The sequence below is a fragment of the Netta rufina genome (assembly GCF_964035555.1).
Source record: "Netta rufina genome assembly, chromosome: 2".
Classification (NCBI taxonomy): Eukaryota; Metazoa; Chordata; class Aves; order Anseriformes; family Anatidae; genus Netta; species Netta rufina.
The window spans coordinates 19,561,505-19,574,322 of record NC_140124.1 but is presented as its reverse complement, the minus strand read 5'-3'; the positions used below and the strand labels follow the sequence as shown (position 1 = coordinate 19,574,322).

At 36.3% G+C, this 12,818-nt stretch overlaps 1 protein-coding gene across 4 annotated transcripts in view; it reads left to right on the top strand.

Moving 5' to 3' along the window:
- MLLT10 (MLLT10 histone lysine methyltransferase DOT1L cofactor) overlaps positions 1-12,818 on the top strand; it is a 117,963-nt gene that overhangs the window by 90,082 nt on the left and 15,063 nt on the right. For all 4 annotated transcript variants that reach the window (XM_084282179.1, XM_084282182.1, XM_084282180.1 and 1 more), the window contains 2 exons: positions 8,387-8,504; positions 9,847-9,919. In XM_084282179.1, coding sequence (XP_084138305.1) covers positions 8,387-8,504; positions 9,847-9,919 — 191 coding nt within the window. The remainder of the gene's footprint in view (positions 1-8,386; positions 8,505-9,846; positions 9,920-12,818) is intronic.

The window sequence follows — 12,818 nt, the reverse complement described above, 5'->3', positions numbered from 1 at the left end:
AAGAGTCTCCTAGCTGTGGGGTCAAAGGTAAAATATCAACATGTATCACGGAGTGTTTGGATGTGGAGATTATTCTGTTCTCTTTATCCCTAAACTTAAGGAAAAAGGGAAAAGCAGCAGCAGCACATTCAACAAAAAGAAATCATTCTTAAAAAAGTACGCTGCTCATCCTTGGAGCTCTGCCAGAGGAAGCTGCCAATGCTGGTAGATTTAGGAAGTGTTATAAACGCATCCCTCAGTGTGCTTCAGACAGAAAGGGGTTTGGTATTGTGGTGTAAGTTTTCAATGCAAAACAGTGATTTTCCTTCCCAAACCACTAAACCATGTTTGTGTCACAGCCACTTAAATTTAAGAGACACAGAGAAACAAAAAACGTAAAAAAGAAGGATGCTGGTAAAGATTTTGTCATCTCAATTTTGTCTGTCACTTAAAAGCTGTTTTAATTCTTTGTTACTTCTAGGCAAAATGGGTAAAAATCCAATTTTCCTTTCATTCGATCTGACTGGGGATTTTTGGGGTGGGGGTGGAGGAGAGTAGCAAGGAGGAAGAATTTACAGCCAGAGGGAAAATTCCTTCTAACATGTGACCCAACTAGAAGAACAAAGGGATCATAGTTGCAAGTAATCTAGTATTTAGCCCAATTAAAATCCTTACTTTTTATTTTCCCCTTGCTTCAGTTAGATTGCATGAGTGTACGCAAAGGCAATACCCAGGTAGCCTGAGAGGCAGTTGCAGGATCTTGCGCAGCGCTGCATGCTGAGACAACTGCATCAACGTTTCGGGCTAGCAATAAATGTTTTCTGCCTTCGAGCTGAAGCTTATTTAGCTTGGCTTATCTGGTGCTGCTGTAGCAACCATCAGTCTCCAGGCAACTGAGGCACATTGACCTCTTCGTTGAACTGAGTGTAGCACTACTTCAATTTAGCTGCCTGAGACAATAGTAATGGTGGTGAATGTGAAAAATGTGAAATTTTCTAGTCCGCATGCAATGGGAAGAATGATGATTGTAAAAAAATATTAGATGAGACCAGTTGTTTAGCTTTGACTTGAAATAGATTGCAAGTTTATGTAGCATCTATCCTTTGTTACAGGCTGCAAAGTTCATTGCTGAGGCTGCGTCCTTACAGGCCTTGTGTAAAATGTTGAGTGTCTTGCAAATGTTTCTACACAGCAGCAATTCTGCTGCTATGGGTGTCCATTTCATCACTTAAACTGCAAAGACTGTTGAGCTTTATTTAGAAATTTGCAATGTCAAGATGTGTGAATAAAGAGCTGATTTATTATTACTATTTTTGAAAATACATTCTTGAAGGTAGTTACTTCTCTCAGATTCATTATTTACCATATTATGAGTGTATCTCACTAAGAGGGATTTCTTTGGGATACTTGTGAAGAAAACAGATTACCCTGTGGGTATGCGGGTCGGTTTCCTAATCGAGTCGTTCTCTCTGCTAGTCAATACGAAACTGAAATTGGGATTCCTGACGCACAGGTTGGTGCTCTTAAGGAAAACAGGTTAGTGGGCAGAATGCTGCTTCCGTTGTCTGTGTAGAGCACATCCAGGTTAAGTGCTGTGGAGACAGAGGCGGATGGAAAGGATGGAGGAACAAACTTGAGGTAAAGGGGATTTGTGTTGAAATGGTAGCTCTGGTGGCATTTAGTTTGTGCAGGGGGTGGAGGGATCCCAGAGTTTTATCGTTGTAAAACCTCCTTTTGAAATAAAAGGGGGGAGGGGAAGGGAGGAGGGAGAAAAAAAGTTTGACTTTTAGTGAGGTAGCTTTCTAGTAAATTTTTGTTCAGGCCTATTTTTTAATGTTTAATTCTTAAATAATTTGCGATGGCCTAAAATTTTCCAGTATCCAGCTTAGTTAATGTACAAGAGACCAGTAAACTGGTTCTACCATTGAGGTTATAGCTTTTTCCCATTATTGGAAGAGAGGCCTTCTACCCATGTGGTTTTTAATGACTTGATGTGCCCTTGTTGTACAGTGGGCAGAGGTATAAATTAGTTTCTGTAGGTGTGCCATTAATTTTTCATTTTGCCTTTCAAATCCCACTGAGTTTCCCAGTTGCATTCATTCATGCCTTTCTTGGCAAATATTTGAGTGCTCTTGTTTGAAGGTTAGATGATTTCATTTAATTGAAGGATTTATTTGTACATTTAATCAAAACAATTGATTCTCAAAGACAGTATTTGATTATTTGCTTGCTCATAAGCAAGAGTCTTCATCACAGTTAAAAGTTCAAAGTATTTATTTGTGCTAGTAACATAAAAAGTAATAATGATGTGAATAATATATCCATAGGATGATTTACAAGTCACATATACAGTTTTCCTAACAGATTTTAATTATAGTCATTTATACATTTGTAATTGAATGCTTTTTAATTGAAAAGTTGCTTTTTATTCAAAGATATCACAAAACTATTTTCTGATTTCCTTTTAATTTTTCCAGCATCTTAATCAAGCTTTTCTATTAATTATTTTATTTTAGCCAGTTAGTGAATTCTTTTTGTGTATGGTCCAATTAATTTCAGAAAATTGCACCCTTATTGCACCTGTTGAAAACAAAACAAAAACCCACCAAACTTCAAGGCCTTTAATGTTCTTGATGGTAATGGAGGCAGTATGGGATGGGTTATCTTTTCAATCCCAGTATTCTTTTTGGGGAATGAATGAGTAACAGGTCATAGTAAATGTTGGGGGTTGATTCGTATTGTTGATGAATGTGTGATGGCAAATGAGGGGAGATTAGCTGAAAAAAGTTGTGTGCAGTTTCTGCTTTCAGTTATCACTCTGTAGGCTGTTTTGGTCAAGAGGTCAGTATGATAGTTTGCTTAAAAGTTATATTCAACCAATAAATAAGGAAACGAATACAAAAATTCAAAAGGTATAAAGGAAGGCATTGGTTCAGTTGAAATAAATCACTGGTATTTATCATGATGCATTTTAAAATTATTCTTTTGTGCTATTCGTTTTGAAAAGTCATATGATGGTTTAAAAAAAACCCACAAAGCAAAGCAGAAATCCTTTAGGTATTTTTTTTTCCAATGGAAGCAAGGTCTAGATAAGATTTTGAAGCATATTCCATATTTGTGGTGAGTTGATGCAAGAGTTGAATTGCAGCAGTTGATTTAGCAGAACTCTCTCTTGGGGCTCCTAGAAATTTTGGTCTGTTGTTGCAGTTAACTGTGGTCTGACAACCCTTATGGTGGTGTGTTTGCCATCCCATATGAAGACTTAACAGAAATCAGAGAAGGCAAGTAATGATGCGGAGGGTTCCCCTCCACATCTCTTAAATGAAGTTAAAGAAGATACCAAAGGTACTGAAAAAGGACTTGATAGCAAGGCAATTCTTCCATTGCCTTGGATATCCAAGAAAAGCCAACTTCTACGTGCTCTGCACGGTGTGATTGGCTTAAAAAAATCTAGGGATAAAATCACCTTTCTTTGTCCAAATTAAGCTAGGAGACATAAAAGGCCACGTTGCTTTTAGAGGTATCACTTGATAGGCAAGCTCTTTCCACTTCTCAAGAAAAGCAGCTGATTTGTATGTATGTATATTATCAATTTTTATTTAGCATCATGTATATAGCATGAATATGTTTCAATATCTAAGCTCTTTCTTATTTCAATGTGGGCTATAATTCTGCTGTTATTTTTCAGATAAATGTTACTTGCCATTGACCAAAATACATTAGTCCAAAGTGACTTACAGGAAAAGCATGCTGACCTTAATATTTGGTCAAGACCTTGAATTTCCTTCCATCTTTCGTGAAGCCAATCAGTTGCATGCACTAGTAACATCTTCCCGAAGTGTAGCAGAACACCCTAAAATATTTAGCTTGAAATTTCAACTGCACTGATTATTTTATACTCTTCTCAGAAGTAGTTACCAATATAGCTTGTCGAAGTTTGCTTGGTTTTGGTGATATCTTGTGCTCTTGATCTCTTCAGCTTGTGTTAATAGGAATTGTGGGTTGTTCTGTGCTTTCTATCACAGCATCATGCTGTGGTTTAAAAAAAAAAAAAAAAAAAAAAAAAAGTATGATTAGTAAATGTTATGACCCCAAGCATGTAAATCAAAAGGGTATAGTCAGTGCAAGAGCAATGATATGTTTTTATTATAAATGGGAAATAAAAATGTCCTTTCAAGTTATTCTTGTTCAATATGTATTGGCTGGAGTAGTTAATTGAGTGATGTCACGAATTTGAAAGCCTCATCGTACTATAATGCAAAACTACAATTTAGCAATGACTGTTTTAAAGCGGAAGGGCAAAGGTATGTTGATTGGATGGAAGCTGATTAAGAAGCTGTCTCGGAATTGGTTGTGGAGGCCATCCTTGTTGTCCTATGGTGAAAGGAGGAGAGTTCAGTAATGGTTTAACTACAATTAAATCCCTCCCCTTTCTTTCTGGAAGCTCAACTGTAGGCATTTCAGCATTAGGCTAAACAATGGTTTTGAATATGTTAAGCCCCTAACAATTAGGGTGCAGTTTGGGGCATTGAATAATGTGGAGTGATGCAATTGAACCTGACAGCTTCAACAGTCAGCCTACTCATGGGACCTGAAAGTTGTTCACACTTGGTTTCATCTCTCATCACACGCTGAGTATTAAAACCTTACTGGTGTGGAGCTGAGACAGAAATGAGGCCTGTTATCAGAAAATATTTCATAGCATAGAACTTGAAAGGAACAGGGGAATTGGTGTACTCCAGGGTTCTCCAGTTTTTGGGACCTGATGCAACTGTGTGTAACCTAAGCATTGATGCATTCCCCCCTCCCCTTTGCTTTTTGGCTTAAAAAATATTTAACTTTTTACATAAGGCAATTGTATTCCCTGGAAAATTAAAGAAATGTCCAGAATGCTAATGCAAAACTTCATATTCACGGTGTTATATACTAAAATACAATTTCAAAGTCATGTAAACATTAGAGGAATACAAAAGTATTTTAAATATTCCACAGGATATTGATACGTACTAGTTTAATCCAGCTAACTTGGAAATGCAGTCCTTTGATTAGAGGAATACCCTTTCCTTCCTGCAGCAGAGGAAGTGTTTTTAGGCATCCATCAAATATTGGGCATTTATTCCTATTGCAGTCGGGCACTCAGTGAATTACAACGTATCTTCTTTCTGTGCTGTTCTGCTGCTTATTGCTTTACTGATTTATTGAACATGCCATAAATGAAAGCAGTGTATTATATACCTCTTGATGGGCTTAAATCCTTCTGCAAAAATCTTTTGGAGAAAATTTGCAGCCTTTTCAAAATACCTACTTAGCAGCCTCTTTATTAGTTCGTCCATTTTGATCGTGCGTTGTGTTGACTGTTTAAATGGACTCGGTTGGAACAAAGACTCCTATGCCTTTAAAAGTTCTGGATTTTAGAGCTTGTTTTAGTCCTGTGACCTTAATATGTATTGACAGGATGATTGCGCATTTTTAATAAATGCTTGCTACAGCTTGTTTCAACTGTGAGTGAAACATGAAGCTCCTATTTCACCTTTAAATAATGTAGTACTCCTCCACCTCCTCTACTCTCCTGTCAGATGAAGTCGTCACATACATAATAAAGCTTCACAAATCGTTATTCTTGTCATTTTACATTGCCATTTAAAAAAGTATTTCCATTTTTTTTATTTACCTCCAGCTTACTTGAACAATTTTTTTTCTAACGTGACTTTCTGCTTGGAGAGCTGCACGGGACCCGTGATGTCACCACAACTTCCGTACTTCCAGCGTGTTGTGGGACACCTTGGCTATTATTTTAAAGTATAAACAGGGGTTAAGTTTAGGGTGAACCACCACTTGTGAAAAAGATCAAGTTCTTAGATATTGTTTAAATCATGCTAAGTCTTTTGATCTGTTATATCAGCCCACTTGGCAAACATTGTTTAATTCCTTTGATGTCTTCTGTTTTGTGATGTGATAGTTACTCAACAGACTTCAGCGACTCCTTTCAAGATACTGAGATACTTTTTAGAAAGTTCTTAAAGCTATTCGGGCATGTTTCAGTCAAATAAACGTCTGTTCTCCTTGCTGATTATAGCTGCCCTGCCATTATGAATTAATATATATAGTTGTTACTGTACAGTTTTAAGCAGCCTCACAGTGAACTACACAGAAGGGGAGTAACAATACAGCAGCTTCTGTGTAACACATGAGCAGTAAAGTTACTAGAATTAAGAAAAATCTTTTATAGAAATATGCTAAAACTAGACACCAATAACATTATGCTTGTAGTGTAAGAACTAGCAAGCTATTTTAGAATTCATAATCACAACCCATTTATTTATATTAATAAGAGTGTGTAGATTTTTAATTTGCTAGCCTTGTCTCTTAGATATGGAAGCAAATTATGGCTGTATCTTAACATGTTGTTCTCTAAGATTTCTTCAGCGAAAGAGGCTTTTTTTTTTTTTTTTTTTTTTTTTTTGGAGAGGAAAACAAGGAAAATTTACTAATGAGCAATAGTAGTTGATTTGAAACCACTCTGTGTGCTTATGTTGAAGAAAACAGCAGGAGTTGTGCACTCTTGCCTTCTGCATCAGTAAGTGTCACAGTCCTAATACGTATTGTATTACTGGGAGCTGTTGTGTCCAGGTAGGTGGAAATGCCCGTGTTATTTTAAGGCTTAAAATGAATTGAGATTAATTCTACTGGAGACAGGCAGTTCTGTTTTTTTTTTTTTTTTTTTTTTTTTTTTTTTTAAAAAAAGAGCCAGATTTGAAGTGAAACTGCAGTTCTGTGTCTAGCAATCTCGCACATACCTTTAAAATGAGAAGTGAAAAAAGCCTCATCATTGTAAGTAATTACTTGTGGCTTTTCCGAACTTCGTGACAGTAGAAGAATGCAAGTATCAAGCGCAATTTCTCACCAGTATATAGTAAATAAAGCATCATTGAAAACAGTTGTGTGAATTCATAAAAGTCCATTCATCAAGTTTAATATGTTGGCTGAAAGCCAAAACTTAATGGTAGTGTGTGATTCTTTCCAGAGACATAGTTTATACTCTGTAATATTTTGCTGTAATAACCAGTATGTTTCCCTCGTCTCTTGTGTGCAGTTAGACATGTCAAAATGTCCCACAAATTGAGTTCCTTACTGTTCACCTTTTTTTTTTTTTTTTTCCATTTCTCAAAAAAAAAGTTTCCTTTGTAAAGGTTGTTTACTTGCTCTTAAAATGTTCGTTCTAAAATGTAAGATCACACAGTTGTGTATCTGTGGATCCCCCCCCTCTGAATATTGCAATCTTTTTTGTTTGTTCTGAAATAAGTCCTTTTGTCAGGTAGAAAAATGCCTTTTTAATAAGCAGCGCTGCCTTTTTTTTTTTTTTTCTTTTTTTCTTTTCTTTGATTGCTTGTCTCTGAAACTCAGCGTTTGACACAAATCTTTTCTTCGAAAGGGGAAAAAGCATAAGCGGCCAAGGAGGAAGGTATTTTTATTGCGTTGGATTATGCAAGATTTTGGCCAGCCTCCTTAGCTTCATCTGTTTAAGGGTTCATTTTCGCTTGTTTGGCACAAGTCCCAGCAGAGACCTTCAGAATTGTGGTTAGCAACATGAATGAACACAAACTTTGGGAGCTCTTCAATAAGTAGAGCTGGCCCGCGGCCAAAAATACAGTCCCTTATATGGGGTCAGGGCAAAGCTGGGATTCGTTGAGCCCCCTATTGTATAGAAAACATACTTGTAATGGCTGTTTGCGTTCTTGAAAATAAAAACAAAACACAACAAAAAAACACCAGGCTTCCGAAGTCTATCAAAATAGGAAGTAACAAAATAGTGTGCAGGTTTTACTAATGACGGAGCAGAGCAAAGGAAATATGGCTCGGTGTAGTTAAACTATAGAGCTGAAAGTTGGACCTTTTGACCTCCACAGCCGGCTTGTGATGTAAGGAACCCGAGCATTTGTGAGACATCTGTTGTCTACCTGCCCTTATTTTGTAAATGGTTTAATAAGATTAAATAATTAGTAGGATAACCACATGGTCGCCATGCCACTAAGTCCTAGCACTGAGTGCATACTTGGGGATTGCAAGGGGGTCTGCCCACCCTGTTCCGTGGTGGGTGTTTTAAAATGCAATTTAGGTCTTGTAATATTTGCTACAATAAACATTTACTAGAAGTTTTTAAAATGAACATATCTACCAAAGGCTGTACTTTAATACTGGATGTGTTTTGAAAATACTGCAATTCTATTTCCGCACTCACATATGGAAAATACATTTTTCTGTTGAATGCATTCCATATTTTTTTTCAAAGTTAACGTTAAAAAAAAATATACAAATTACTGTGCAGTAGGAAGACTTCTTGAAAAATATATTCAGTATTCCTCCCCATTTTCAAACAGCGATTCAAGTTTTAATTGGTTTCTTGCAGGCAAACACACTACCTGGATCTTCTCTCAGTCTGCCTCCATCCCACATGTATGGCAATAGGCTGAATCCCAATTCAGCCATGGCAACACTTATAGCTCAGACTGAAAACAGCCAAGCAGGTAAGCTTCCCGGTGGTGCTGGAAAAACGGTGATACTTTATGGACTTCAGTATTTTTAAAAAGATTGTTTATTTTTGAACTCTGCCCAGCATTTGGTTATTAAATGTCTGTATAAAGTTACATGTGCTGGAAGTAAATTCTTGGTTGTGCAGAACCGCTTTTTTCTTTTTCTTTTTTTTTTTTTTTTTTTTTTACTGTCTGAAATGTAAATGTTTAAGCAGAGCCATCAGCAGGCAGGAATGCAACAATGTCTCCTGTGACTTCTGTGATTGATGTGTTCAGTTCTTAGCTCTTTGCAACGAGAGTAACACAGCTCTGGGTTTTGTCGTGAATAGTTTAAACCTTTATTTGCATAATTCATGAAATTGCATTACATACAACTTGGGGTGAAAGAGATCCGTTAGCGAACTTCTGCAGCATTCAGTAATCTTGTGAATATTTACCGATTGACATTTGGTAACATTCGCTCTCCTCTCCAGTTTTAATGAGCCACTGGATTTGCTTTGTTTCATTCCATCCGTTCGGATTTGTTGACATGTCGTAGTAGTCATGCCTGTTTGGGGGAAGGGAATGAGTTTAGCAGTTTACCAAGAATGGATCAGTCATGTCTTTGCCCTCCGAGAGGTCGGGGGTCACTTGACTCAGAATAGGGGGAGGGCAACCTTGAAGGGGGCAGATAGGGTTATTTTATTGAGAGGCCATAGGGAAAATAACCCTTTTGAGTCCTTCCAAGCAAAACGTTTTTGTATATTTAATGAGGCCTTTTTTGTTTGTTTTACTACCTTTTTAGCAAGGGACTTTCCTATACTTCTGCTTATAAATAGGAATTTGTGAATTACACGCTTTCATAAAGTTTTCAGTAAATTTGCAGAATAACACGTGCTTGTTAGGCGGTAGTGGTAAGTTTAATGCGTTACGTATTTTATGAGTTGTTTTGGGATGCAAAGTGTTAAAAAAAAAAAAAAAAAATACAGAGCATCAGGATTTGCTGTGATAAGCATACAGATTAGCTGTCCACAGCTGTGATTCATTACTTTCACCGTAGAAATTAAAAGTGGCTGAGGGGAGGGTACTGCAAATGCAAACCACGCTTCTGTGCTGTAAAACTGAAAGGAATGAAAGAAGGGAACATAATCCATGGCCTGGTACAGCCTCAGAAATGTGTAAGGACAACACCTTACATGCTACAGTTCAGCAATCTTAAACTAGTTATGGATTCGCTCTTCAGCGCTAACTGCGGAGCGAAGTTAAGATTTAAGATATTTTAAAAATATCTACATCAGCTTTAAAACCCTTATCTAAGAAGAGGCGATTTATCAGCTGTGAAATATTTACACTGCAGATCAAGATCTTGGAGATAATAGCCGCAGCCTCGTTGGCAGAGGAGGTTCGCCCAGAGGAAGTCTCTCACCACGGTAAGCGTTATTTACATTGGGGAGTGCAGGCAGAGGAAATGTTTTAAGATTTGGAAACTTCACTGTCTTTTTAGTAGTAATACGTAAGCGTTTTAAAAGCCTGTATGTATAAATATATATATCAAAAACCCTAACATGTCCAGATAGCTGAAAATGGTCTGAAATTTACTTTTATATTGTTGAAATCAGGTTTACAAAGGAAGGCCTTACGAAACGGAGATTTGCTTTAAAGGGATTTATTTATCATTTAATCCACACATACTACTTCCTCACAATACAATTACCTCCTCAGATTTATTATTGTAATTACATTTTATTCAAATTTGCAAAAGTCCAAAAACCCATAGACTTGAAGACTACAAAGATCACAGTTAAAAGACTGTCTGAGAAATTAACTATTAGTAAACAGTTTGAAACAAATTTCCCTCACCACGTCAAATATGCGGGGATTCTTAGCAGGGGAAAAAACAACACTTTTTGTTCTGCAATTCACCTCTATTGCAGGAAGCTGATATAAGAGTTCTGGTGCTGGAATTCTATCAAATTACTTAGATTTAAAATATTTACTGTTAAAATTTCAAATTTGCGTATTAAATACTTCAGTAATATTTTCCATTTATATATATATATATATAGAGAGAGAGAGAGAGAGTGTACATCTTTTTGTTTTTAAGGGTTTCATTTTCCATTTTGGATCTTACGTTGATTAGCTTATGTATCGATATTAGATTTTTTTTTTTTTTAACCGAGGGACTAAGTGTAGGAATTTTATCTTAAATAATTTTAGTATGGCTAAAAAAATGTAGTTACACAGATACAGCATTGTGACAATGAATTTTATTGTTACACCCTGTGTTCATTGTAGTAATTGATCATGAATATCTCAAATTAGGTAATTTAATGTACATGTCTTGTTGATCTTGTGTTATATTCCTTAATTAATCAAAAGACTTCTTGTTGAATTGGGTGAGAATGTCCATTATAATACTTAAGTGGTGTTACCTATTCATGAACTGGCTTTTAAGATTTCAAATGCATGTTTCTTCTAAAGCAATAAATAGAGAATTTACAAATTAGGTTAGACTCTGTTCTTTGTATAAAAATGTGTATTTATATTACCATATAATGACTTATATAAATAAGAAACATGCCTATATATATCTGCAGAAGTAGGTTAGAGATTTTTGCACAGGGAAATGCCCCACAATTAGGAAATTCCAGACCCTTGATATTATGTAATCATTAAGTAGTCCTCGTATGCACATGTGTTGTGGTAATTAGAAGTTTTAGTGCTTATTCAGTTGTTTTGCAGAGGCCTGGGTGTCGTATGATCCGAGGTGGCCAGAGTTGTTATTCGGGCTGGCTCTAGACAGAAAATTTCAAAAGCTAAACTCCTTAAATATGTTTTTAACTCATATTTAAAACACTTTTATTGGCTGTATGCTCAGGGTATGTGTAGTCCAGTGTTTATAATATAATTAGATTTCAGCTGATTTTCATTAGCATCGTAAAGGAGAACTACACGATTCAAAAGCCATCTCAGAGCAGGCTTCCATCCAGATCTACCTTAAATCTGGGGGGGGAATCGCTACTGTATTTCTGAAATTGAAAGATGAAAAAAATCAGCCTGAAATATCTAGCATGAAAAAAAGAAAAAAGAAAACGTACCTGTGTAAGTTCACTAGCCAGGAAATTTTACTGCTGGTCTGCAGTGTGTTTCTAGCTATTTAACATAGCCAGTGCCTAGCGATCTGCTGCTGTTGCACACAGCATGCAGTCGCTTCTGAATTGTTTAGGTAATTCCTCACTGTCCTGAGTTAAATAAATAATTAACTTTGGATAGTTAAAATACGGTTTATGGTGAATAAAAAGCTAACTCTGAAAATCTGCTATCTGAAAACTTTGCGATGTTACTTGCACTATGTATTATAAGTATTTTTCCTACAAGTTATGATTTGTCCCTTTGAAGCTTATGAGATTCATAAATACCACTTCTCCAAAAGAATAGTGATTCCAAAATAGCTGTTAAAAATACAAACATTCGAGGAAAGAAGTGTTTGCTGTTGATGACAGCTGATTGCTCCCTTCTCAGAAGATGCGTGTGACTCACGAGCTGTGTGGTCATTTCAATTTCATATTGCTGTATCTTTGTACCCCCACGTAATCAGAGTTTGATATTTAAGCTCTCATGGTTAAAATTGTTATATAGAGAATATGAAATATGTGTGAAATACAAATATACAGGGGATATGTGAGCAGTTTTTATTTTGTAAAGGAATTGCTGCTTTTCCCAAGGTAGCGCTTAAACTCTTTTCACCCAGCGCTTCACCTTAAATTTAAGAATGTGTTTCGTAATACCTGCATTGTTATACGTATATATGCCTATATCTAAATGCAGATCACTTGTGATACTACTTAAAATTAATACTGTAAGAGTATGGATAGTATACCCCAAACAAAAAACAGTTGTGAAAGTAAGCAAGATGTGAAACACGAAACAGAGAAGGGATTGCCATCTCAGTGGCTGCATCAAAGCTTCGCATACAGCACATTTATAATACGACTGGAAAAGAAGATCACATACTGTTTGGAATAAGGATTCAAACCTAGTGTGCAGAAATGATCATATATAAGGGGTGAAGTAGATGATCATCTCTAAGAGGATTGATTGACTAATGTTGATAGAGAAGTCTAGATTTTTTTCCCCCTCTCTAAAAGCTTCCAGGGAAGGGTTGAGAGTTTTTGTAGTTGTATGTTGCTTTATTTTATGCTTTTATGAAGTCGACAGGAAACGGTCCTAAGCCCAACAAGACTTTTTGTCTTTTTTTGTTGTTGATTTTTGCTTCACGTGGAATAATCTGTTAGGGCAGTGTTACGTGCCTGTAAAAGTGCATGCAGA